The sequence below is a fragment of the Doryrhamphus excisus genome, chromosome 9, assembly GCF_030265055.1.
Source record: "Doryrhamphus excisus isolate RoL2022-K1 chromosome 9, RoL_Dexc_1.0, whole genome shotgun sequence".
NCBI classification, from domain to species: domain Eukaryota; kingdom Metazoa; phylum Chordata; class Actinopteri; order Syngnathiformes; family Syngnathidae; genus Doryrhamphus; species Doryrhamphus excisus.
Genome location: NC_080474.1, coordinates 21,609,455 through 21,636,949, shown reverse-complemented (window position 1 = coordinate 21,636,949; position 27,495 = coordinate 21,609,455). Strand labels below are relative to the sequence as shown.

At 43.9% G+C, this 27,495-nt stretch overlaps 1 protein-coding gene across 5 annotated transcripts in view; it reads right to left on the bottom strand.

Annotated features, from left to right (window-relative positions):
* Window positions 1-27,495, bottom strand: part of myo16 (myosin XVI) — a 76,616-nt gene that overhangs the window by 46,714 nt on the left and 2,407 nt on the right. For 2 of the 5 annotated variants that reach the window (XR_009131638.1, XM_058081782.1), the window contains exons 1-8: window positions 20,256-20,606; window positions 14,511-14,792; window positions 12,286-12,356; window positions 10,667-10,810; window positions 5,022-5,130; window positions 3,716-3,840; window positions 3,516-3,641; window positions 237-312 (exon numbers count right to left, since the gene is read on the bottom strand). Coding sequence is in view for 4 of the 5 variants with exons in the window: in XM_058081782.1 (XP_057937765.1) it covers window positions 237-312; window positions 3,516-3,641; window positions 3,716-3,840; window positions 5,022-5,130; window positions 10,667-10,810; window positions 12,286-12,356; window positions 14,511-14,792; window positions 20,256-20,283 (961 nt within the window). In the remaining variant the exon portion in view is untranslated. Of the gene's footprint in view, window positions 1-236; window positions 313-3,515; window positions 3,642-3,715; window positions 3,841-5,021; window positions 5,131-10,666; window positions 10,811-12,285; window positions 12,357-14,510; window positions 14,793-20,255; window positions 20,608-25,443; window positions 25,527-27,495 lie in introns of those variants that run through there. The other 3 variants (XM_058081783.1, XM_058081784.1, XM_058081785.1) reach the window with 3 other exon arrangements.

The window sequence follows — 27,495 nt, the reverse complement described above, 5'->3', positions numbered from 1 at the left end:
CACAGATGAGGTTTATAAGGTTGATTAATGAGCGTGTACAAGTACACACGTGTGTGTAGATGATGATTGTGTGTGTACGTTTAACACGAGCAGTGATTGTTAAAGCGTAGGCTGATTCAGGTGATAGACCTTTCTTTTCTTTGCTTTATTAAGGCTTTGTTTACTCAAAGCCTGCCTTGTCGAGGTGTGTAGTGTGTGTGTGTAGTGTGTGTAGTGTGTGTGTGTGTGTGTGTTACCTGAGGGCTTGTCTTGGTTGCAGTTCACCAGGGTGGGGTTGGCACCATGCCTCAGGAGTTGACTAACGATGCTTGTCTGTAATGGAGATGGAATAAACATTCACTTCCAATTTGCTGGATGGCGTGTTAGCGAGTAGGAAACACACTAAATACTTACTACTATACTACTATACTTACTACTAAAGTGTAGCTGGCTGTGGTCAATATACTGTATGTATATTTCATGATCCATGCACCGTATTAGACTCTTCCAACGAACAAGAAGCTCCTCATCATGAGCCATCACATGTCCGAGTGGAGGAAGCGAGTCGCCAGGGTTGATTTCTGTGACAGCGGCTGTCACCTTTGACCTTCTATCTGTCTTTCATTGTATCGTCATCTGTCACACTCTTATGTGTGTTTTCACCCTCCCTGGAGTAGCAGCTACTACAGCTCATTCAAGAAGTTGGTACGGTCCAGAACGTACCAATTCCCTACATGGTATACACACAAAAGTAGTGACATTTCCTTTGGTTTTGGTCACCAGTAAAGACAACTAAATATGTCAGACATGCAGATTGGATATAGTTTCCAAGATAAGACAAAAACAGTAGTTTTTGCAGCTCCAGACGTTCTTCCATTAAAAAAAATGGAGGCCAGCAATCGGCACTGGACTGCTAAGGAAAGTTTGGTTTTGATTCAAACTAAATTTCAAGACTGGACGAAGGAAAAACTGGCAATACGGAGTTATTCCAACAAGTGGAAGAAAAACTCCAGGAAGTTGGTATCACGTGATGTTGGTGTTTACGTTTTACTGGGCATGCCCCATTGACTATTCTGGTTGATTATAGCGGCACATGGAGACAACAAATTGGAATATTCCTTTCCAGTCATTTCCAAGTCATTCGGAAAGATTCCATTCGGAAAGAGAAAAACCCCTCATGTAAACGTGGCTAATGATTGGATTTACATGATTTGTTATTGGAAAACCTGAGTCAGACCTGATGGAATGAACCGATGACCCTGATGAAGGATCCACTGTGGGGAGTCCAGCCATTACCAGAGCTTGTTAAAGTCTCCTACTTCCATACAGTACCAAACCTTGAACCTTGAACCTTGAACCTTGAACCCGACTTCATTTTCGTATCATTTTAGTATGTGTTTGCCTAGTGTATTTTACTAGCCAAAAAACTTTCATAGCCACCAATAAAAGTACGACACTTTGATGAGCATCTTGAAGCCTTCCATGATAGAAAATAGGCTGACTCAGGACTCCCAACACACATGGACTCGCTCTGTGTAGCAGCTGTTCAAAACCAGTCCAAACACCGTCAGCTGTGCTCACACCCTATAAATACTGATAATGCGTCACTCGCAGACCAAGATCACAACCTTTTGGTGGACCCAGGAGGAACCAAGAAAAAGGTCGTCTGGACCCAGTGACCGAGTAGCATATCCTTGTCCCAATTTATTGTCATCTGGACCCGGTGACCGAGTAGCATATCCTTGTCCCAATTTATTATCGTCTGGATCTGGTGATCGAGTAGCATATCCTTGTCCCAGTTTATCATCGTCTGGATCCAGTGATCGAGTAGCATATCCTTGTCCCAGTTTATGATTTGTTAGATGTGGACATGAATCTTCCCACATCTTTCCCAGGTACCTTCATGCAAACCCAAAGGGACTAAGCTCTAACCATGTCATTAAAAGGCCTTTTTAATCCCTTCCCATGCATACGGTCCTATTGGAATACTGTGCCGACATTGGAATAGTCTTCCTTGGAAGGGTCACCAGTGGGCTCACTTATCTCAATAGCAGGAGAGTGGCGCTTAATTAGCCACGGTAATAGGGTCATACGTCTTCTTAAAGGGTGAGTCTGGGCTGTGTATGCAAGATTGCACGGGGGGGGGGGGGGGGCGTTGGGGGTGGGGGGGTTAATGCTTCAGCTAAAGTTACACTTGGCTGACGGCGTTTCCAGGCAACCGTTTGTTATGGCCTCACATCAGCCTGCAGCTATGATGTCATATGGCACCAAAAGGACAGAAATCCAACTGTATGCCGTGGGGTGGGGTGGGGTGGGGGTGGATGTGGGAGGGGGTAAAGGAACTGTAACTAAAGTAACCTGTTTAAGGTCACGTTTTGGTTCTCCAATAAAATGTTATGGTAATGGTTTTATTTCATTTGAACATGCATCAGATTCCAATTGAGTGCATCCCATAATCAGTTTCCCAGTTCCACATGTCCAAAAGGAGTAGGAAGAAGCAAAGCTTATTAAATCCTACCCCTCCATCTGGTACTTTTACAATCACTAACTCTTACATTTGTTCACTTCCTGCTATTGGATGTAGCCACGTCATACACTGAAGGAAATTCACTTTTAATTACATAGAAAGGAGCAGCGTTCAAGATCCCGCTGTAAATAATGATGGTGATGGCCAAGTTTGCTTGAGAGAAAAGGAAGACGAGGGAATCAGACGTTTTGATGAGCTTGCTGGGTATTGTGGAGACAGGGATCTGACCATTTGACATCATAATATGAAAATGTAGTTGTACCAGGCATTAAAATGGATGGATTTTTTACCATGACTGTAGTAGTGCTAACTAGCCATTGTTTTGTAGCTATAAAAAGTTATCGTTTATCAATATTGGTCTTGAGAAGCAGGACATTTCCTGTATCGGCGTGGAAAAATGAAATATTGTGCAGTCCTAAAAATATCAATCCACACAATGCCTGGGTGGGTGTTGCTGTTTTGGGTAGCAACCACATAACCAAGGTAAAGAATGCATTTTGTTTCATAACTGAAGCGTGGTATCTTAAGTAGAAAACTCTTTGGGAAAAATTGTTGTATTGAGAGTTTATGATTAAAAAAAAAGTACATTCTTGTAGGAAAGATAAAAAAGTGCCAACTCAGCAGTCAGACAAGTCCAGAGTTATCCTAAATATGCAAATAATCTCTTTGTCAGCAGACAGCCCCGAAGCCCAGAAATGTACAGTAATTAAAAATCACCATCAGCAAGATTTGGAATATGATTCTGTACTTTTCCTTCCTACCATCAGATCATATCAGCCTCTTCTCTTCCCATTTGATCAGTAAAATGTTCTCTCCAACTTTGAGAGAGCCAATCTAAAACGCAATTGCAAAATCCATACGCGGTGCAGCCCGGGATCGATAGCGCCAAAAGGCGCGCTTTATCAGAAAGTGTGCAGAGTGACTCCAGGCGACTTCCTCACAGGAACCATTCGTCAATAATTCCCTCATTATGACGTAGGATCAATGGAGCCATTGGGGCTTTTTTTACCTTTCCATATTTAGCCGCCAAGTGGAGAGGGGTCCAAAAGTTGTCGGCCACAGGATGAGGGTCGGCCCCGTTGTCCAACAGCACAGCCGCCACATCCCGAAAGCCACTGGCGCACGCTATATGGAGCTTCACAAAGACAGGCGCGTCCTGTAAGTTGGGTCTGTAGCAGCCAAAAGTAGCCAGGACACTCGGAGACTTACCAAGGTGACCCCGTCGTCACCGGGCTGGTTGAGATCTGCCCCCGCGGCTACGAGCTGCCTAACGTCAGCTAGCATGGCGTTGGATCTCTGCGTCCTCATGGCGGGGATAGACGACACATCCACGCCTGACGAGCAAACATGGCGGACGTCGTGTTAGTCGTTAAAAACGACAAACATCTCAAACATAATCTCAGACATTGTTGAGCTGAGTGAAGCTGTTTGCAGTGACGGGTGTCCATTAGCCGTCAATCAATCTTTATGTGTATTGCGCTTCGTTTTCCGAGAGCTAACGTGGCAATAATTTCAAAATAATAATAATTTTAAAATACAATATGAGTAATATATCATATTTATTTATATATATTTAGAATATATTTATAAAAATTGTTAGTTTCAAAGTATTTTTTTATATTTCAATTTTGTTTTGTGAGTTGTGGCCCAACAGATTTGTTGAATTAAGCTCATTTTTTGGCACTTTGAGTTGTTGACTCCTATAGAGCAGCTACACACAATAACCAGCACACAAAGCTTTCTAGTGCTTCCAGAATCTGCACCTATTTCTTTGGATTTCGTGCTTCCCACGAAAATGGTTTGTTTTAATGTATTCCACCCACGGCCCGCCTCCAGGCACGCCCACTCGGCTGTGTTTGGTCACACTACCAAGTGCTTAGAAGGACTTCCTGCTAGCTACAAATCCAACTTGATAGGAGTTGATCATAAACGTTGATTTATAATAAACAACAAACAAACAAACAACAAGCTACTTAGTTTTGTGAGTTTACACATAAGTTGGAATATTTCAGTATAGTATGTCGGGGTTAAACGGGCGCACTAAAGACACTCAGCAGAAGTACACGGCCATTCATTTCCCCCGGAAACCTGATGTGGATAAAGGGAAAGAAGCAACGTTTCCATAGCAACAGGGGCCCTGCACGCCATGTGTTGCATGGTGGTTGTAGTCGTTAAGGGGGGGTTGCGTAAGAGGACTGCAAAGGGGTTTGATCATGTCAGGGATGGGCTAACAAAAGCAGAGTGAAGTAGCCAGGACGACACCGTGTGTGCGTGTGCATTTGTACAGTAGGCTCTTCACAGCTCTTCATGTTCTGCAGCTTCCTGGATGGCCTATGGAGGATCATCTACATTATCTCCATAACAACCAGATTTGATCCCAGGGCTGCAATTACAAGTCACCTATTACCTAACTAGTCAATGGCAATCTGCAGCATCGGACTGGAAATGATCATTAATGGCACAAATAGGAACCATGGGGGGGGGGGGGGGGGGCTGCAGGCAAAGGTGGCTTTACCGCTTTCCTCCAAGTGCTTTTGAAGAATATAACGGCTCTCGCTTTCTTCTGAGGCGTAGTCCAGAGGAATGTGACCGTCCACGTCCTGCAGGAGAACATTAACCCCGGCCTTCAAGAGTAAAGAAAAAAGTGCAATGAGACAACGAGCAGAATTTCTGTGACATTTCAGAGGTAACATCTCATGGAAAAGTGGAGCCTCAAAAGTCATGCTCCCCTGGTGGTTGCACAATTTCACCACAATGGTGCTTTTTCTTTGGCTTTTAGAGGAAGCAGACAAGACAACGTCGAATTTTTCAACACGAGCTAAAAAAGTTTAAGATAGCGATAGTTTCACCCTAAAACAGATTATTTCTATGATTTCCTCCATATATACTCCATATATACTCAAGACCCGAGTACAGGGCTGTCCAAAGCGTAGCCATTTTCAGAATACAAAAATACAAGAAGAAAACAACAAAGAAAAAAAAGGCAAAAATTAAAAAAAATATTATAACAATAAAGTCAAAATATTGAAATACAAAAGTTGTACACGTCATAATTAACAACAATAACATTGTAATATCTTTATGTTATAATATATACTTTGTTACGATTAGCATTGGCTACTATTTTGGTACCATTTTATAATTTTTAAAAGAAGATGTAATACTGTGATATGAGAAAACAAAACAAAACACCAAACTTTGGAAAAAAAAGTTGCTGATGAAGGAGAAAAAAATCAAAATATTATGAGAATGGAGTCATAATATTGAGAAGAAAATTGACAAGAAAAACAGCAGACATACAAAACAAATAAAAATAAAAATGTTTAAACAGTAATGTCAAAACATGAAGAGAAAAAAGTTGTATTGTAATAGGGAAAGAGGCGCAATTTTAAGAAAATATAATATTACGAGGGAAAATAATGTCACTTTATTAGCATAGAACTGTTAATAAATGAAATATTTTTAGCATTATTTCTAAAAAAAACGAATAAGGTTGTCATTTTTAGAAAAGTAGTTTGGGTAGAAAGATAATATTATGGGAATAAAGTCATAATATAACAAAAAGAAAATTGATGACATTCATGGAAGAAGAACGGTGAAATATTTGGAAAATAAAAAGTCAAAATTGGAATAAACAGACCTTGTCCATACTAATAACGTACTGTACATGTACTGTAAATGTACTGTATATAACCCCTTAGCGTATCTCCACGTGCCGCTTTACAAAACATTCAAGCGTGGCCCTCAGAGGGAAAAGCTTAAAGACCCCCGCACTGCAGGAGATACCGTCCAGTCAATTGAAGATCTCATTAAATAAAAGATTAGGAGTCCACCTCGGGTCCAGGCTGGTGACAAGATGAATGTGCATGTACTGGACCAGGATCCCTCGTGAGTAGCGAGCCCTCGGTTGGAGTGCGAGACAGCATGCAGGCTTTCACTTGGGCCGCAGGCGCCATTAACGCCTCGCTAAGGTGGTTATGATAGATGTCTTCTCCTTGGAGGAACTCCGTGGTATTCATTAGCTGTTAAACTATGATGAAGAACGTTCTCGCTCGGCTTGTTCTGTGCAGTAAAAGTCATATATACACGGTAAGACACTGGCCAACGACTACGCCATAAAAGACAAGCTGAGGTAATAATGACCATCACTGGACCAGGTCTGTCACCAGGGTCGAGGGGTGGTCCCTAAGTGGGGACCCTTATTGGACATGGGCAGTTAATAGAATTCTAATGAGCCGGTTGAAGCGCAAATAGATTTGTGAGGTTTCCCCCGAGTGGCAAAGGGTGCAGGAAAGCTGCAAACATTGATTCATGCACCTGGGATTGGTCTGGTAATGAAATATAAATATACCTATCACAGATTTACAACGCTTTTTCTTCTGTTTTATGGCTGATAAAGTGTAAAAGCACACCCGTCTGTCCTGTGTGGTGGAGGAGGTGCTAACAAAGGACCACAAAGATAACCAGGAGGACACAGACCTGCGCCAAGGTGAAGGATTGTAATTTGCATATTAACACAAAGAACCCATTAGCATAGAACATTTTTTGTTAAATATATTAGGAGCTCGTTATACGTGTGTGTGCATAGATATATTCATTATATAACAAAGCATCTCTTCCAGGTCTCAAGAGGGGTTATACGCGAAGACTAATATACGCCAAGAATACCAAGTTCAGCGTCATGAGGACATTTGAACAAAAAAATAAACAAATGGTTGATTGGTGTGACTCCATGTGGTTTGCTCCAATCAAATCACTGATTTGGTTACTGGTGAACTTTGACCTCAAGAGTGCTTCTGAAGATGAAGGTCGACGATGATGAAGGAGCCTATCCCAGCTGTCTTGGGGCGAGAGGCGGGGTCCACCCTGGACTGGTGGCCAGCCAATCCCAGGGCACATATAGACAAACAACCATTCACACTCACATTCATACCTATGGACAATTTGGAGTGGCTAATTAACCTAGCATGTTTTTGGAATGTGGGAGGAAACCGGAGTACACGGAGAAAACCCACGCATGCACGGGGAGAACATGCAAACTCCACACAGAGATGGCCGAGGGGGAATCGAACCCTGGTCTCCTAGCTGTCAGGACTCGAAAATGTCAAGCCTATGACTTTAGACTTGACTTGAATCAACACGTCTTGTTTTGATTTGAGACTTGACTTGGACTTGCACATCTTTACTTGAAACTTGCCTCTAGACTTGAGATTAAAGACCTGAGAAGTATTTCAGAATGATAAAAAAGATGACCTGCTCCCTCCCACCTCTGGAAAGTAGAAGTCACCAAATTAGCGAAAGGCCCAAGGAACCAGTCCTTACGTTAAACTGGAAGTCACCATCGACTTAGCTTAGATTTATGCCGACCCTCCCCCCCCAACACCAATCACCCTCCTCATAAAGCTGACTGCTCGTCTCGTTCGCCTTCTTTTTTTGTGCGGTCCTGAGTGTTTGTGGCACTTAGTGGGCTGGAAAGCAAACCCACTCATTCACCTCCAGGCCCAGTGAAACCCAGTCAATGGCGGGTCCGGATGCACGGATGCGGCTATCACAGTTTGATACTGCTGTTGGCCATGCTCACACACATGCGCACACACACACACACACATACACATACACACACACACACACACACGCACACATTGAGTCACTGGGATGAAATGATGTGGGAATCAGCTGTGATAGTGGACAACAATAATCCACGCTTACAGAACACGACAACGAGCACTTCCGCTAACATCAAATTCTCCATAGGGCTTGTCCACACTATGTGTTTTGTTAAATGGAACTTTTTGGAAACTGTGCAAAGGAATATTAGCTAAGAATTTTTGGAAAGATTCAGTTTCGGAATTCTTATATTTCTTTACAAACTGTAACTGCCGTGCATGCGTGGGTTTTCTCCGGGTACTCCGGTTTCCTCCCACATTCCAAAAACATGCTAGGTTAATTAGCCACTCCAAATTGTCCATAGGTATGAATGTGAGTGTGAATGGTTGTTTGTCTATATGTGCCCTGGGATTGGCTCTCGCCTCTCGCCAGAAGACAGTTGGGATAGGCTCTAGCACCCCCGTGACCCTTGTGAGGAAAAGTGGTAGAAAATTAATGAATTATTATTATTATTATTATTATTATTATTATTATTATTATTATTATTATTATTATTATTATTATTATTATTATTATTATTATTATTATTATTATGTCCGTATGAAAAATACAGTGTTAGAGGTCACTGGTTCCCCTTGGCGTCATATACAGAAAGCGTGTGAAGATAAAACTGCCTGAAGTCCAAACCTCCTGAGAGTGACTGCGTTACCACAAAAGCAGTAGCTGTGTTGTTATTGTGCCGCCATGCGACGGGGAGGGGGGGCGGGGGGGTTTCGAGGGAATTATGACAAAGTGGAGCGGGATGCGGAGGCATTAGTTTTACGTCTGTGCTGCGATGATAAGCGATGATAAGCGATGATAAGCGATGATAAGCGATGATAAGCGATGACAAGCGATGACAGATACAAATGAGTTGGCGTGGGCGGACCACCGAGGGGTTAACAAGTTGACTTCTGACCCGGACCTGCTCGCTTTGATGAACAACACAGCCGTGATGCTTGTGGGGATGGAGATGACGGGTGGATGCTACGGTTCTTTCTATTGGTTATTCGCCAGCGGCCGCGGGCTGCTAACCGCCAACTTCAAAAGAGTGGGTGGAAATTCAGACGTTTCAAATTCATCCGTCACGAGCACGGAAAGTGGGTCAATTCCACAACTCTCCGAGTCCCCACTGGTGGTTTTTGAGAGGCTTGAGAGGATGGGAACACCTCCTGTCTCCATCACCTGATCTTTTGAAGCTTTAAAGGAGGAGCGTGTGTTAGAAATCCTCCATGTCGGTTAGCAACTGTTAGCATAAGTCAGCAATGACGAGGATGATGGATAGAAGAGAAGACAAAGACACAATAGACGCAATTAAAGATAAGGCTCCTAATCAGGCCCGTCTGGTGAGGCCTGGTTTCCACGTCTCATTAAAATAGAAAGCCATCAAATGCGGAGGAGAAAGCGCTCATTTCCAGCTCCGATAAGGCAGCAGCTGCACGCTTTGGAGGAGAAAAGCACCAGCACCAGTTTGGAGGAGGCTATTTTTAACCCCTTTCATACAGGGCTTACAGTTACACTTATGGTAGCTGAGTCAAAATGCAACACAATGTCTTTTGCCTCAATGTTGTCAGTCATGTTACATTAATGAGACTACGGTACTGATCCAGACTAACTTTAATGAGGGACGCATTCCCTCCAAAGTCCAAAATCATGCACATTAGGTCGATGATTGGCGACTCCAAATTGTCCATAGGTATGAATCTGTCTGTGGTAGCAGTCCAGGCTCCAGCATACCCCCGTGACCCCCATGGGAGGGGTCAAAAATGGCTGTGGGCAACCTCCTGATGTCATTTTTTTAAATGAATGCCAAATAATATGGTAATGGTAATGGTAATGGTAATGGTTTTATTTCATTTGAACATGCATCAGATTCCAATTGAGTGCATCCCATAATCAGTTCCCAGTTCCACATGTCCAAAAGGAGTAGGAAGAAGCAAAGCTTATTAAATCCTACCCCTTACATTTGTTCACTTCCTGCTTTCTATAATACAGTTTAAGTTTTTTTTATTTTTTGTCCCGTACCGAAGTACGAGGTGATATGACCATACGATGACATTATGTGTACCGGTATGGCGGTATTCAATCGTTAGTTGGGAATGAAAACTCATGCATGGAAAATTCCATGTCCTCCTCTGGCAACTCATCAAACACATCCATGATCCCTGTGGAACCTCTCCGTCGTCACACATACTCAATGAACAAAATCAAGCCGTACGAGAAGCAAGTTTCTTTGGGTCTAATCAACAACGCCACTGATGTGTCGGTCCAGTTGCCCTCCCCCCGCAGATGTTGACTTAAGGACCCAAGGAGCACAAGTAGACCAGAAATCTGTGTTTTCCTCACCTAAAACCGGATTATGAGACAAGGCTAATTCCAAAGGCATTATTTTGCCTTAGCTTTCCCGTGCATGTGGTTATTATGGTGAGTGGTTGTTGTAGCATGCAACACAGTGAAATATATCCACCCTGCTTGTACGGGTTGTTGTAGCATGGGTTAGCACGTGTTTCTCACCAGCAGTAAAAGCAGCACCATGTCAGGGTGGTCGCACACACATGCTACATGCAGCGCCGTCCACAGGTCCTCGTCCTGCAGGCTGACGCTCACGCCTCGCTCCAGCAGGACCTCTGCCGCAAACACGTTGTCGTGGCGAGCGCACTGCAAAATGTTGGCATTGGATCGACAGTTGACACTGAATTCTATGCAATCAAATATGGACAAAAGTCTTGGGACAAACTTGACCGGCCAGGTCAGCCAGGACTCAAAGCATGTAGTATTGCACTCCACAGTGTCCACTTTGCTGCCCTCAGTCTCCTCATGGATAAAATGAATCTCTTGTTCATCTTCCTCGATCACCTCCATTCTTTGTTATCGCGTTTCGATTCAACTCATGCGCTCAACGCTCATGTCTGTATCATAGTAGCATGTCCCAATACTTTTGCCCATAAAATGTATGTACAGTGGAACCTTGGTTGGCGTCATTAACTCATTCAATCCCAGACATTTTTCAAAAGCCGTCCCTCTCAGTACCGGGAATTTTTCATGATTTTGACTGATAGGTGTACCATGACACATCTCCCGTGGCGTAATGAACACGTATGTGTTGTACACAGCATTTAAAAAATATTGATTTACATGATACTAATGCCGACCGATAATGATAATATCGGGAAATCCCAACATCTTGAGAAAAAAAAAAATTCTTGACACAAATGCCTAAACAACAATGTCACAACATAAACAACACAAAACATGCTTATTTTACATTGAAACATTTTTTTTTTTTTTTTTTTTTTTTTTTACAAATAAACTATTTCTAATTTTTTTTCCAATGAACGCATGCACTTTTTTATGCCTTTTACAGGGCAAAGATGCATGCCAAGGTCTTATAAAATGCAATTCTGCCTCCTCGTAGCCATTTTTTTTGGCGTAAAACTCTATTTTAAAAATGTTGTGTCTTGCGCAAAAAAACGTAAAAGACGTGTAAATACGTCTTTCGGAGCTAGCGGTTGGGTTTGGTAGCGAATTAGTTCATTTGTACCAGAAGGTCCAACTCAAACTGGCATGTACTCTAACCAAATCAATGTATCTCGTGAAAAATAATATCAATCCAGTAGATCCGTTCCAGAAAGTCAGAAAAGTTAGCACAAAACACATTTTTTTAATTTTTATTTCTTTTTTTTAATCATTTATATGCATTTAGATTTTTTTTGATGCATGCAAATCATAATGGTAAAATTATAAAAATGTGTTGTGTTTACATTTTGAGACTTGTGTATCTGTGTTAGTTAGCAGATGGAGCTGACGTTCGGTTCCTGTTTCCACGTATTAGCAAGCTAACAGGCTGCTAACAAAGACGTTTTGTGATAAGACCACAAAGAACACAGTTGAACTCATGCCGGTTATTAATAACACAAGTGTGCATAAACCAAGGCAAAACATTGGAGTATTTTGAACGTATGCTAACAGAGGTTCCACTGTTAGCTTGTTTCTTCCTGAGGACGTTTTTACAGCTAGCTTCTCACTGCTACTTTCAAGGAAGTAAAGGTCTGTTGCCCTGGTGTTAATCATGCTGTTTAGACTCACTTTAAGGTTACTTTCACTTTCATCCATTATCCATGCATGCGCCTTACCAGGTGTAGCAAAGAACCCCCGGAGGAAATGGGAGCGTTGGGGTCGGCTCCTTCCTTCAGGAGACGCAGCACTGGAATACAAGGATATAGCTGTTATTAACAAATCCAAATATGGAATATAAAAGCAAATATACCTGAATATATTTCAAGAGCAAAAGAACACTCCACAGTCTCCGTTTCCTCATTCGTCTAATGGCCTCCATAGTGTAATATTGTTGGGATACAAATAAACATTGGAGTCAATCACAGCAATTAGTCTTCATCTCCTTCATACGCTGCGAGGGCTCAGCACCAATTAAGGCTCATCTAAGATTTAAGGAGCTACCAGGGAATTGGATAATGTTTTGGCTTTCCTGTCTCGCTTCTCACTCGTGAACAGAGCAGCTACTTGAAGCAAACGAGAACGGTCGATGGCGCCTCTAATAAGCAGGAGAACCCTGAATTGTCATCATCGTTATTTAATAGAAGCGTAACGCTACATCATAGTCACGGGTCGCTACAAACGTTGGTTTTAAGGTTGCAGGTTTTTTTTATGTCAGGGAACATAACGACCTGCTTGTAATTTAAATGGTAATGGTAATGGTAATGGTAATGGTTTAATTTCATTTGAACATGCATCAGATTCCAATTGAGTGCATCCCATAATCAGTTCCCAGTTCCACATGTCCAAAAGAAGACATCCTTGCATGATTCCGAATAGGAAGTCAGTGCTTATGCATCCCATCGGTGAGGCTGCCTTTCTGATGAAGTCATGCATCGTTAATCAGTCACAAATGCAAATCCCCTTAATTACACTTTGAGCCCCATCGAGCCGAGTATCTGCAAGGCATACCGGCGCTGTTTGTACATTTCCCTGTTATCTTTAAACATGCATGTCGTGCGTTGCGAAAAAGCCAGAAATGCTCACACATTACCCCAGGGAGGGTTGAAGCCCCAGGCGTATCCTATCACATGCTTGCAGAACGACCAGAAGAAGTCAAAGCAGCAGGAAAATGCTAAAATAATACTTTAACTCTTCGCCTATGAACAAACGGATTTTTCTAAGTCCAGTCCATGCCAATCATGTTCCAAGGGACAGCCCCTCTAATGTACGCTGGCAGCTGGCCTCCACTGGCCTCCACTGGCAGGGATCTCCAGCCAAGCATGTTCTCCAGCAAATATGGCGGCCAGAGCAGACCAACGGTGAATCTGATCAAGTGTCTGCCAGAAGGAAATTCTCAAAGTCGTCAGCAGACTTGATGAACATTGACAGGCACACGAGAAAAGTCCTTTCTGTCCCCCGCATGGAAATATTCCCAAGGTGGAGAGGCTTCCTAGAATAAGAATAAGGCTTCCAGTTTTTCCTTTTGGTGACGACTGACATCAGGACTCATGAATGCATCTGCTAAAATGAAAGGAAAGGTACCCACGACTGGTGAGACCAGCCAGGTTGCGCCAATGAGGAAAAGACAGGTAGCAGAGATGAGGATGCTGAGCTTCTCATTGGGAGTGACCAGGATGGATAGGATCAGGAACTAATCCATCAGTGGAACATTACCTGTTAGAGGCCTTGGACATAAAGTCAGAGAGGCTGGACTGAGATGGTTGAGACATGTCCAGAGGAGAGATAGTGAATATTTTAGTATCGGGATGCTGTCTTTAGAGCAGCCAGGTAGGAGGCGTAGAGGAAGTCCAAAGAGGAGGTTTATGGATGTAGATGGGGTCGGATGGAGGCGATTGATTTGGTAATGGTAATGGTAATGGTAATGGTTTAATTTCATTTGAACATGCATCAGATTCCAATTGAGTGCATCCCATAATCAGTTCCCAGTTCCACATGTCCAAAAGGAGTAGGAAGAAGCAAAGCTTATTAAATCCTACCCCTCCATCTGGTACTTTTACAATCACTAACTGTTACATTTGTTCACTTCCTGCTTTCCTAATATAAGGTCTAAGGTTTAAGGTCTTTTTTATTATTAGGGGGAATTACGAGCATGTCTGCAAAATTTGAGCAAGATTGGTTAAAAAACATGGTTGCCATCAAGCAGGATGTGTTTGTGTGACTGACTCTTGGTTTAATGGGAGTCAAACATCCAGGCCATCTGAATACAGCCGTGTTGTGGTTGAAAGCGTGCCAAGAGCTAGCTATCACCTGTTCACACAGACGGAGCAGTCGGCCTCCGTTGTTTGGAACCCGGACAGTGTCAGATGTTTATTCTGCACACAAGAGCAATGAAAACACACACCTTCTTTGTCGTCATGGCGAACGATGGCGTCCTGTAAGACATCGGTCAAGCTGAAGCGGACTTGCTGTTTCGACTTTCGGTTGCCAGGTGGGACTCCTCTGACTTTGACCCCTGAGCCCTGCTGGCGCTGCTGGAGGTTCTTTTCCCTCTCGTAATACGCCCGTATTTGGTCGCAGCGCATCCTCCTGACCACCCGCTGGCGCTGCCCAATGGGCAGGGACTCCAGCAGGCACTGGTCGATCTCCATGTTGTGACGAAATGCGTTACATAGCTGGAAGCAGCCTGGTGACAAGACACAAGGACAAGATCGTCCTGGTAAGGGAGAGTAAATCGCTAAAAGTACTAATGTCAAATAAAACACACGACTGCTTCGACTGCTAAGACCTCTGGAGGTTTGGGAAGCATCACCATGCTCTTGTCTTCTCTCTAATCCCAACACAGAGAAGAAACTCTCTTGCTAAGCAGCCAATCTCTCTGTAGGCATCATACAAACAGCCTCACATCACGCGGTCCACAGGTAAACAACTAGAGCAGATGACAGCGTAGTCACAGAGATCAGTCGCAAACTACACACCAAATGTACTTTAGTGATGACAGAGAAACAGGAAATGGATAGTGGCTTGGTCTACCTAAAAAATGACATAAGTTGGGCCCGTGTTGAGTTTTTAAGTACAGTGGAACCTCGGTTATCACACGCCCCGGTTAGCATTTTTTTTCAGTTAACATCAAAAACATTGGAACGGTACATTCACTCCGGTTTTGATTCAAAATGTTGGCGGTGCTACGAGATGGAGGACTCTGTCACAGAAGGATCTGGAAACTGCAGTCCGAGACCAGACAGATTTTACGCTAAGATATATGACAATTATGAGTGACAGAAGGTGATGATTAAGGTGAAAATTCATTTACGAGGTAATGACTTTGGGTCACAGCCAGTCCAAAGGACCAGCGAGACATCCCAGGCACTCTTTGCTTTGTACTGGTTTATCTGATCATACTGGTCTGCACGACAACCGCAGGACACCATTGTTGTGTTTAAGTGTCTCGGTCTCAACATCTGGTTAGGTTCTTCCATGACTCTCATCTGTCTACTTGTCAGGTGGAAAGACTGTTGCTGCACGTGTGTTTGGACTAGATTTCAGCAGATTTGCATAAAACCATCCAGGCAGGCCAATAAAGTGGTCGGACTTTCCTACTACAGATCCCTGCATGTTCATTCACACATACACACACACAATACACAAACACAATACACAATACAGCAGTACCATCTGCTCTGTTTAGACATGTAAAACCAGTCTTTTGTGTTGGCATTGCAAACAAAGAAGCAGTCATTTTACTCGTGTTCATGCCAGGTGTTTTCTGCCTCATTCTCCTTGAACACCTCAACTGTGGAAGGTGCAAGCACACACAAACAAACACAATCAGCCTACTGCCTTGCACAATAAAATGGCACTTCATCTTCCTATTAAAAAAAAAACACGGGATCTTTTGCTGACTTGTTATATTACTGGAGGTGCATTCAAACTTGGTGTGTTTGCTTTGGTTAAATCACAGGTGTCCAAAGTATGGCCCCGGGTCACTTCCAGGCCGAAGGTTATTTAATAGCCTGCGGCATATTATAAAAAACAACAATGGAAAAATCAGCAAGAATAACATTTTAATATTAAAAGAAAAAAAGGGCACGGCCTCACAGCGAGGAGACCCGAGTTCAATTCCACCCTCGGCCATCTCTGTGTGGAGTTTGCATGTTCTCCCCGTGCATGCGTGGGTTTTCTCCGGGTACTCCAGTTTCCTCCCACATTCCAAAAACATGCTAGGTTAATTAGCCACTCCAAATTGTCCATAGGTATGAATGTGAGTGTGAATGGTTGTTTGTCTATATGTGCCCTGGGATTGGTTGGCCACCAGTCCAGGGTGTACCCCGCCTCTCGCCCCAAGACAGCTGGGATAGGCTCCAGCACCCCTAGTGATGATAAGCGGTAGAAAATGAATGAATGAATGAATAAAAGAAAAAAGGTGCAATGTAACAAAAAATAATTTATATATGAAATATATTATTATATAATTTTTTTAATTTATTATGTTATATATTAAATTAGATAATTTTATGACAATAATAGAGTAATATAAGAATAAAACATCATTTTAGTAGCATTAAGTTGAAATATATAAAATGTTATTGTTTACGTCATAATATGACAAAAAACAACAAATAAAATAAAGTTATAGTTTTTGGAAGGCTATATATGTTGTAACTGTTATTTTAATGTTTGAGTTATGGACGTTCAACGGCAGTCGAATCAAACTGTGAGGTGGCTAAAGAGAAGTGATTGGTTTTGCATGAACTTATTAAAATATGAACTTTATGCGAATAGAAACAGAAGTACACCACATAGAAAGACCAACCCAGCTACAGCCTGTGCCAACTAAAAACAGAAGGTATCGGTACCGGACTGGCTGGATGGAATACTGGACTATACCACTACCTGCTCAAATGCATCAGCACTCAAACAACATGAAAGCCTGCCTTGTATCAACAATTCATGATGCTGCAACATCCATTATCAATATTGATATAGGCCATCGCTTTAGCACGGCCATCTTTCCACCACAAGTCCAAGGAGCATTTTGTCCGAGTCCAGTGTGCATTCGGAATGCAATAGAAAGGTAACAGAAGCAGTAAGTGTATGTTACTATATTTAGCATCCATTCTGGTGTTTTGCTACCGTACAGATATATGTATCGTACATGACCAGCCTTGGCCGGCTCTCCAATCCAATCATCCTGAGTGCACAGATCATTAGCGAATGATCCACCCGTGCCAGACATCACAAGAAAATGTCAACACAATGACGGCAATGGGAGACGATGAATAACAGGGCGTTACATAGCGGCTAACTAATTAACCGTAAGTGCTGCATTGATATTGTATTCATGGTAACGGTCTGAAAAAGATGGGTCATCTCTAATTTTGGGTCAGGAGATGTATACTGTACATCAAAGATGGCCGCCGAGGGGGTTGCGTTGAGGACCTTCAATATTCGTGCAGATCCTCCAACATGTATGAATTTGTACGTCTCAGGAGTTATAAAACGTTATTTTATGCTTTCGTGTCATAAGAGCAAGGTCGAAGTTCAAACTGTGCTGCAATCTGATTGGATGACGACTTTACCCTCCATGTTTCAAAGGTCCACAGCTATTTGTGTTGATTCAAGATATTTTTATCACGCTTGTTTTTCCAAAGACGACTTCCCGAAGGAAGGGCGAATGGATACGAAATGGGTTTGACTAGAACTGTTCTATCTAGTCCGACTAGTGTTTGTCCTATCTAGTCATTGAGCATGAACTGATGAAGGTCCAAACGTCTTTTCTCAAAGACAGTCCAGTTGCAATTGATTCAGGGCCCTGGGAGAACAACCATGGGAATATTTGCCATGGGAATATTTGCGAGCAGAAATCTGGAGGAAGCGATAACAATAACCGCAGGAACGGAGATGTTTCATACCTCCTCGTGTGAATCACAGAACCTAACCAAAGCAAGAACGTCCACAGACCTTTCACTCCGCCTTAACTCCCTGACAATCATCATTTCCTTGGCTCGGCCCACTTAGCGCACGTCCTTCACACGGTCACCCCACTCAAGGCTACAGTCGGCATCGCGGTCATAAACTAGCGGGCGTATGACAAACATCACATGGTACAGCGTATTTATGCGTACATGAGATGGTAGCATATGTGCTGGCGATGGCCATTGGAGGTAAAACCAAGAAGCTGCCTTGGGGTTGGATTGTTGGTGAGGGAATCAAGTAATACAAATGGCCTCGTTAATGTCGCACGCTTAATGAAAGTTGAAAAAAGTGCTGAAGGTTAGACGTAATTGAAGAGCCGTTCTCCACTTTTATGGAATGGCCGGGAGCTCCGGAGCTGAGGCTGACGACACCCGACAGTAAAGATCGATCCAAATCATCAATCAATAGGCTCTTTCTCATACCGTAGAAATTGGCACATCAGAGCCATCACAGTAAATCAGGCATCTATTCAACTGGGCCTTTCACACAGAACCTGGCAAAGGAATCAGAAACAATGACCCGACACACCAAATACCAAACTAGAGACCGGTGTAGACAGTCGTGGTCTAAAATACCAGATAGACAAAGAAAAACAGGAAGTAGAAATGATCACCAAGTAAGACTGGAAATCCCAGAAAATATATCTACAGTTAAAATATTGAATTGATTTTGTTTTCCTATGATGTGATGTCTTTGAACGCAACCCCTTATAATAATAGTTAAAATGTGATTCAAATGGGCTGCACGGTGGTCGAGTGGTTAGCGCACAGACCTCACAGCGAGGCGACTTGAGTTCAATTCCACCCTCGGCCATCTCTGTGTGGAGTTTGCATGTTCTCCCCGTGCATGCGTGGGTTTTCTCCGGGTACTCCGGTTTCCTCCCACATTCCAAAAACATGCTAGGTTAATTAGCCACTCCAAATTGTCCATAGGTATGAATGTGAGTGTGAATGGTTGTTTGTCTATATGTGCCCTGGGATTGGCTGGCCACAAGTCCACCTCTCGCCCCAAGACAGCTGGGATAGGCTCCAGCACCCCGCGACCCTCGTGAGGATAAACGGTAGAAAATGAATGAATGAATGATAATGCTAAAACGGTAAAGTTCCATGTGATAACTGTATAAATAAATAAAGCAAATTGAAACTTGTCAGGTTGACTTTGTTCTGACATTCCATGTTGGTGCCTTTTATACAAAAAAAAAACACAAAAAAGGATGTCTTTTATAGGTCGTGTGAAACCTGCTCATACTTCACTTTCATTTCTTTCAAGAATGGCTGAAAAGTTCTAGTTTTTGTGAATTCTCACATTCCATTTTGGTGCCTGTTACACAGAACAACAAAACAGGAAAAGCTGGCTTTTACAGGCAATGTGAAACCCGCTCATTTTTGGTCCATTTTATAAATGACTTGCGGAATAGTTGAAAAATTGTCAGGAGAACTTCATCCTCGCATTCCGTGTTGGTGCCGTTTATACAGAACAGCAGCACAGGAAAAGCCGGCTTAGGGGCTGCAAAATCCACCGGTAAAAATAACAAACCAAAGACCTTCACGGTCAATTCCCGAAGGATCCCGAAGGATCCCAAACATCCGCGGTGGCTGCGAGCGGCGAGGAGGGAATGGTGATGAATGACTGCCAACAGATGGAACGTGGAGGACGTCATCTAATGGAAGGTGAATGGCCGCATCTCCTCTCTCATCTCCTGGCTATCAGATATCGATCAAACGTGAAGCCTCCCATGCAGGCTGCAACTAATAAACCGGATTCTAGCCAGCACTTCCCAGTCAGCTCCGACCCTGATGAAAACGCTTTTTTTCCTGGCGTCAATCATCCTAACCTGGCTGGCTACACTTTCCATGCAGAATTCCCCGCATCTCCGACGTTCCTCGAAAACCTTTCTCCTCTTGGAAATGACTTTCTCTTTCGGTCTGGGTGGTAAAAATATGCCAGACGCTCCTGCCGTCTTTTTATTTTTTTTCTCTTTGCTGCTACCTGCCGCAATTCAGCAGGTCAACTTCACACACACACACACACACACACGCACACACACACACACACACACACACACACACACATCTGCAAGATTTGTCTGCAGCACACATTCCCATACATCATATATTCATGCAAAAGGACACATTGGAAGTTGGACATGCACGGACAGGGAGAGGATACTTACAGCATTTGATGAAATGGTACTGAGACATTTTTAGAGTCAGGTTGAAAGCCAGAAGGAAGGAAGGAAGGAAGGAAGGAAGGAAGGAAGGAAGGAAGGAAGGTAGGCGTTGAGATGGTCAAGCAGGGCGTCCAGCCAGCGGCGGTATTATTAACCTATCCAAAACTGTGCGTTTGTGTGTCTGCATGATTCACACAGCGGCAGCAGCTTCCACTGCAGCAACACACACACGCACACACAGACACACACACTCGCACACTAAGCACCGGCATCCTCCGCCCGGGTGAACCGGTCGGTAAGCAAGCTGCTTCCTAGCGCCGGAGAAGCAGCATCCTCCTCCTCCAAGCCATGACGGTCACACGTGTTCCTCGCGTCACCGACTGACTGACAGCCGGCTAAGCCCACCTCCCGCCCAACACACCCCCTCAACGCGATGACGCAATGCTGATCTGTCTTCACCCCTCTCTCTCTCTCTCTCTCTCTCTCTCTCTCACACACACACACACACACACACACACACACACACACACACACACACACACGCCCGTTATCTTTTCCATATGCAAGCAGAAATGAAAGTCTGAGTAAAATTCATTTCATTGTTCTTTCATACGTCACAAAGAAAGCAAGCATGCGATAAAAAATGAAGAAAAATGGGGATGATGTGTGTGTGTGGGGGGGGGGTGGGGGGGGGGGGGTATTGTAGAGAAGGAAAGCTAAGACAGAAGCTGCTGCAGTGCGGCTGTTGGTTGCTGACAGGTTAAGCTCGTGTCGGCCGTTCTTAAACTAGACCAAATGGATTGGAAAGGGACGTCCTTTTCTAACATGGAGGGGGGGGGCAGTACATGAACACACACACATTAAAGTTAGGACTAAGAGTGTGTGCAGGGTCAGTGTGTCTGTGGGTCAAAGCTCGTAAAGATATAAATGGGGGGCGGGGGGGCATAGAGGAGGGTGAGGACGTGACGGCGAATGAGGGACTCAAGGGTGGTGAGACACTAAATAGCAGGGGTGTCATGTGATACGATCACTGTAGTCACACATGGGGGGACCGGGGGGGGGGGGGGGTACAAAAGTAGGCAGGTGTATAAATTTGGGCACGCAAACAAAGAAAATGACATCAATATTAATAATATTCATTCATTCATTTTCTACCACTTTTTCTACCACTACCGACGGTAGTGGTAACCCTAGCTCTCTATGCAACCCTAGCAAGGAAACAGGAGTTCAGTACATTCAGAGAAAATTCTAATTCTCACAGAATTCTACATTCTGTCATAATGAAATAAATGGATTTTGTAAATGCCCCTGGCAGTGAACAGCTAGCTGGTGATTGACATTCTGCTGTATTTTGGTCAGGGAGAATACGAGCAAATACGAGCGCGGGGAGATGAGATAGAAGCATATGAGATGCAGGTGAGGTTTATTCAGTCAAGATAGCGGCAGCTTGAAAGGGAGACGCGAGGAGAGGCACAGATCGCTAAAATGGATCAACGTGTGGCGGAGTCATTCCTGTCATTGGAAATCAGGTCAGAGAAACGTGTTGCATCTTCTGGCAGGAACCAGGAAAAAGGGTCTGGATGCAAGGACAACCCCAACACACGGTAAACGCACCCCGTTAATAATACATAGGGACAACACGGTAGGTGTAGTCGTGGTACAAAACCCTCCCCGGGAGGACTTTAGCAACGACATCACATGCCCACAGCCGGTGGATGTGACACGGCAAATGTCAGGCTTCCACTTCCAAATGTCACACGGCATTAAGGCAAGCATGGGGAATAATTGCTTTGTGCTCCTAGGCGCCCCCTGCTGCGCTCCAGTGTCGTTTACACTCATGCCACCGTCCTACATGCAAATCTCTAGTGTGTCAGCACCGATGCTAATGCTAACACAACATGATGGTCCACCAATATCAACACAGCTAAACAAAACTTTAATGTCTTGTAATACTACCAGCTAAAAAAAATACTAGAATACTATTATACAGCTTATAGAAAAAAATCTAAATTGACGGAATATTTTTTTAGTAAATTTTTTAGCATAAGCTCATAATATTACAAGAAAAAAACAGCAGAATTCTGCTAAATTAAATTTATAATATTTATAATATAAATATAATATTTAAAGAAAATGACGATGCAGAAAAATGTGGGATTTCATCAGAATATTTTGTAATATGCCCCCCCCACTCCCCTCAAAACACATTATTTTGTAAAAGGTCAATCACAAGAAAAAAATGAATGATCTACAAGAATAAATTTGAGTATAATTTATGAAAAATAGAAAATTAATATATACTGTGTATATATTACAAGACAAAAGCATGTACATTAACTATATTTATATCATATATTCAAGTGTATAATTATATGAGGATAAAGCTGTATTATGAGATTTATTTTGTGAATGGGTTATTGTAATATTACACAATAAAAAGAGAAAAAGAAAATTTAAAAGACAATTGTTAAAATACACAAAAAAAATAATTTTGCACAAATGTTTTTGTACATCTTTTATCTGTTAGTACATATTGTATCATATTCTTCAGGAATTTCAACATTTACTCATTAAAATTCAGAAGAGTAGAAGAAGCTCAACCGACTGAATGAATCTTTGGTTCAAGGGGTAGGACAAGGAGGAGGACGACGGCGGAAGGTTTTAACAAGGATACAAAAATGCTACAGCTGAACGGTGTCTGGACGGAGCACGGTCAGAGCATGGGGACTATGACTATGGGGAGTCACTGGACTTATTGTGTCCAATTCAAGGCCTGTGCAAGCTGCCTTTAGCCCTCCAGGCTAACCCCTGCGTGTAACACAGGTAGCGTTGATGGGCTGGAGCTCTACAAGGTGACACAAGGTCTCCACGTGAGACACCGCGCTGCGAGGCAAGCCGACACGTCTAGCGAAGCGGTGAGCAGCGGGGGAACTATAATAATTCTTTACCTCGCTGCTGCTGAAATTAGGTCACACAGCAGAACGTGGAGCTCAGCTCCCAGACCAGATTGACTGAGGGAAAGACGCTCCATTCCAGTGCAGCATAAAGTGGATCAAAGTGACACATCCTTGTCGGCATGGCGACTGCGTTACCGCTGCCGTGTTTTACATCATGGCGCTACTCTTTATCTTCTAATTGACACAAACATTTTAGGACTTTGTGCGGCTGAAGAGTCCCAATTATGGCAAAAGCCAAAAGCTGGGGGGAAGGTTTTGCAGCTTAATGTATTAAACATAAAAAGAGATCTCTTTGGATTAATTATTCATCATATTTACACAAATAAATATTTATTCCTCGTCATAGCATTTGGAATACTATTTGCATAGATTAGAGGTAGCGCAAACAGGAACCTTCAAATGTCAATAAAACGAAAGAAAATGAAAATATTCAAATATGTGATTAGACCTGCCATTACTGGGCAGGTGCTCTTAAGTTTGCGCCAAATTCCATGCAAATAATCGTAACAGCAAATACACAAGAGTTGGTTTATCACGGTTACTTGGTAGGAGACCTGACCGTGATAAATGGATTTCCATGAAATAGGCTTTCTTCTTTAGGAATGGAATCTTTTTGGGCATAGAAAACCTGTTTGCGACCTTCTAAATATAGTTTGGACATGGGCTGCACGGTGCTTGAGTGGTTAGCACACAGGGGACCGGAGTTCAATACATGTCTCAAACATGCGGCTCGTTTGTAGCCCATTTTGTGGCCCCCACGTTGACATCAAAGATTAATGTAAGTACGGCAAATTCAAATTCAACCGTCGAGATCTCATCAGTCCATCACACGGATCGGCCTCTTCATTAAGATTCCTGAGCGTTCCTCTTGGAAAACTTCCATCTGTCTGACATGATCGCTTGCTCAACCTCATTTATCACATCATCACCACCAAATTAGGAAGGAGGTTGCATTTTTTAGGGGACCGCAAATTAGATTAAATTACGTTTCTGTTGAACGCAACGCCTCCATTAGCACTTTTCTACTCCAGAGGTGCAAGAACACATTAGAAATATGACAAACTAATTGTTTCGTAATCATGTGGAGTGCATGAGAAAATGGACATGAAAAGCAGGTAAGTATCTCTCATTGGGCGCATCATAAAGAAACTTGGACTGCCACACCGAGTGGTTAGCATGCAGGCCTCACAGCTAGGAAACCCAAGTTCAATTCCACCCTCGGCCATCTCTGTGTGGAGTTTGCATGTTTTCCCCGTGCATGCGTGGGTTTTCTCCGGGTACTCCGGTTTCCTCCCACATTCCAAAAACATGCTAGGTTAATTAGCCACTCCAAATTGTCCATAGGTATGAATGTGAGTGTGAATGGTTGTTTGTCTATATGTGCCCTGGGATTGGCTGGCCACCAGTCCAGGGTGGACCCCGCCTCTCGCCCTAAGACAGCTGGGATAGGCTCCAGCGTGAATGAATGAATGAAGTCATTTCCTTGGAACTCATCTCCAATCATGGCACTCCCGACCTTACCAGCGTCAAGACTTCCGGCGTGGATGTGCGACTATCTGACAAGTTATACGGGCGCTTGGAATTGTGACCCGAGGGTCGGAACAAGCAGCATTCCTTCTTCACATCCAAGCTTATCAGTTGGTCGTCCCCGGGATGGATTTATGCATCCCGTATCTAAATGTTGATCCTTTCATCCTCGATGTAATCCCATCCCTCATTCGGGATGCCGGCCAAAAGAGAAGGGAGAGAAAAAACCGAGCTAAAGACCACCAGCCTGCCTTCCAACTTTGTCCCTCAGGGGTCAACGGGGGTCAACGACGTGGGTCGTTAATCACGCTGCCCGATGAACGGCACAGACTTCACCAGTGAAGCCCTTTGGAGTGAGGCATGCTGGGACAAGGGCGAATGGTTGACCTTGTGCTTTCGATCACCACGGGGTGAAGTTACGAGCAAACTTTGCCAAAAAAAAACAAGTTGACTGTAAACGAAAGCATAACGGAGGGAATAATCATGGCTGGGTTCCGTCTTGGACAATCAGCTGTTCATTCTTCCAACGCCACAGTATATTTAGATTCCGCGGCAACTGCACGGCACATCTGCTTTTCCTTCAATTCCCCCGACGGCGGCACCCAATGAATCACATGACACCACACACAGACGGAAGAGCGCCAAGACAAACGACAATAAGGACACATGCGCTCGCTTTGTCCCGCCTGTTGACTGAAAGGTCTTACCAGCGAGGGTCCGTCCACCGGAGACGCCGGAGAACCGAGGAGGGAGCAATGGAGACCAACGGAGACCCAGCGACAGACGCCTCCCCCCGCCACCGAATCAATTTCACACCCCGCCGTGATGTCATTCATTCAAGCGTTTCCCCCTGTAACCATGGCAACACTACCGCTTGGATTTCTCTCCGTCTTCTTTGTCCCTCCCCCCTCGACCACAGCTAAGAGGTACAGTGAGACCCCCTCCACCCTCCCACAGTGGGAGGGGTACGGCAGCACACAGTAAAAAAAGGAGGCGCCAGGGTCCGCCACAACAGTTCCGCACACTTTTGTCCGGACAAATGTCCCACAAAGACAACTGGGGAAGGAGCGATGCGGGCGCCAGGAACGGATCTCATTTCCACGTCAGCCAGCTGTCACATTTGCACTAAATCCAACAGATGGGTTCGTTTGCCCGGTATACCGACAAACCCCCCCCCCAAAAAAAAACAACAAAAAACAAGCATGAATACTTAATGAGCGCCGCTGTCGTTGATGCGTTGATGCGTGGGGGGGGCCATGTTGACCTTGGCAAACCCGGAAAACGCCGCATTCGATTACAAGCTGCCTTCTCCACAAGTCTTCCAAGCATCCTCCTCGGATAATTAGGGTGGGTGTCCTGCACGACTCTTACATGGTCTGGATGGCAAAAAGAAAAAAAACACCATAGTGGAGTGGCTAATTAACCTAGCATGTTTTTGGAATGTGGGAGGAAACCGGAGTACCCGGAGAAAACCCAGGCCGAGGGTGGAATTGAACTTGGGTCTCCTAGCTGTGAGGCCTGCATGCTAACCACTCGTCTGACTTCTTTCTCAATATTTCTCAAAATGTGTGGCAGTCCAAGTTTATTTATGATGCGCCCGATGGGAAATACTTACCTGTTTTTCATGTCCATTTTCTCATGCACTCCACATGATTATGAAACAATATGTTTGCCATATTTCTAATGTGTTCTTGCACCTCTGGATTAGAAAAGTGGTAATGGAGGCGTTACCCACGCATGCAAACTCCACACAAAGATGGCCGAGGGTGGAATCGAACTCGGGTCTCCGAGCTGTGTGGCCTCTCCACCGTCCTAATTTTTGCATTTTCATACAATTCAACTCAATGATGGGAGATGACGTGTTTGATATGACATCTGACACATTCAGGGATTTTCTTTTGGTCAACCGACGCCTGATCTCTATTCGGCACTCGAGCATCCCGGTAGGAGTGTTTGCGCGTATGTGGGGGGGGGCAGTGCCTTACAGGTTTGATAGGGACGGTGGTCGGGTGGAATGATTACATTCCAACCAGCTTCCCTCCTACACGCGAGGAGGACCAGCTGTCTCTTGAACTTCTCCTTCTATCCTTTCGCTTTTCTTCCGTCGTCTCCTTTACTGACAAAACGTCCAACGGCATCAACCCTAACACCTCGTCCATTCTAGTGAGAAAGAGTAAGTTGTCCTAGCAGAAGGAGAATGAGTAGTTGGAATTTGGATCGGATTTCATTCAGTCATGAGTTTTCCCTGAGGAAATACTCATTGATGATAGCGAGCACATAAACCGTAGTTCCTATTCCAGGGATCCCACGGACGTACTGTAAATATAGCTTTGGCAAGTCCTGGCAAGCCCGGGGAATGACCCCACCGCACCTTCCTGACAGTGTCCAATAACAGTCCTGGAAGGGAAACAGCATTGACCCCAATATAGGAGGATTTTTCCCGGGTCCTATGTTCTGGGTCTAGAAACATACACATGCAAACCAAGACCTGGTGCTAAAAACGACTTCTCTCCAAGAAAACCAGAGCTTTTCTTCTCGTTATCGTAAAGACATTGGGCAATCAACAATATCTGTTTTGCGAAACAACATCAGCAAACTCAACTGTCCTTTCTACACGTGTTCCTGTGCTGGGGAGCCGAATGGGGGGCCGGACAGGAAGTGATATCAGGGTATCAGCATTAAGTTTTACAGCCGCAAAAGTAGCCCATGTTTGGGGTTATTGCGTCCGCTGTGAGATCATTCAAAGCTGCATTTAAAGC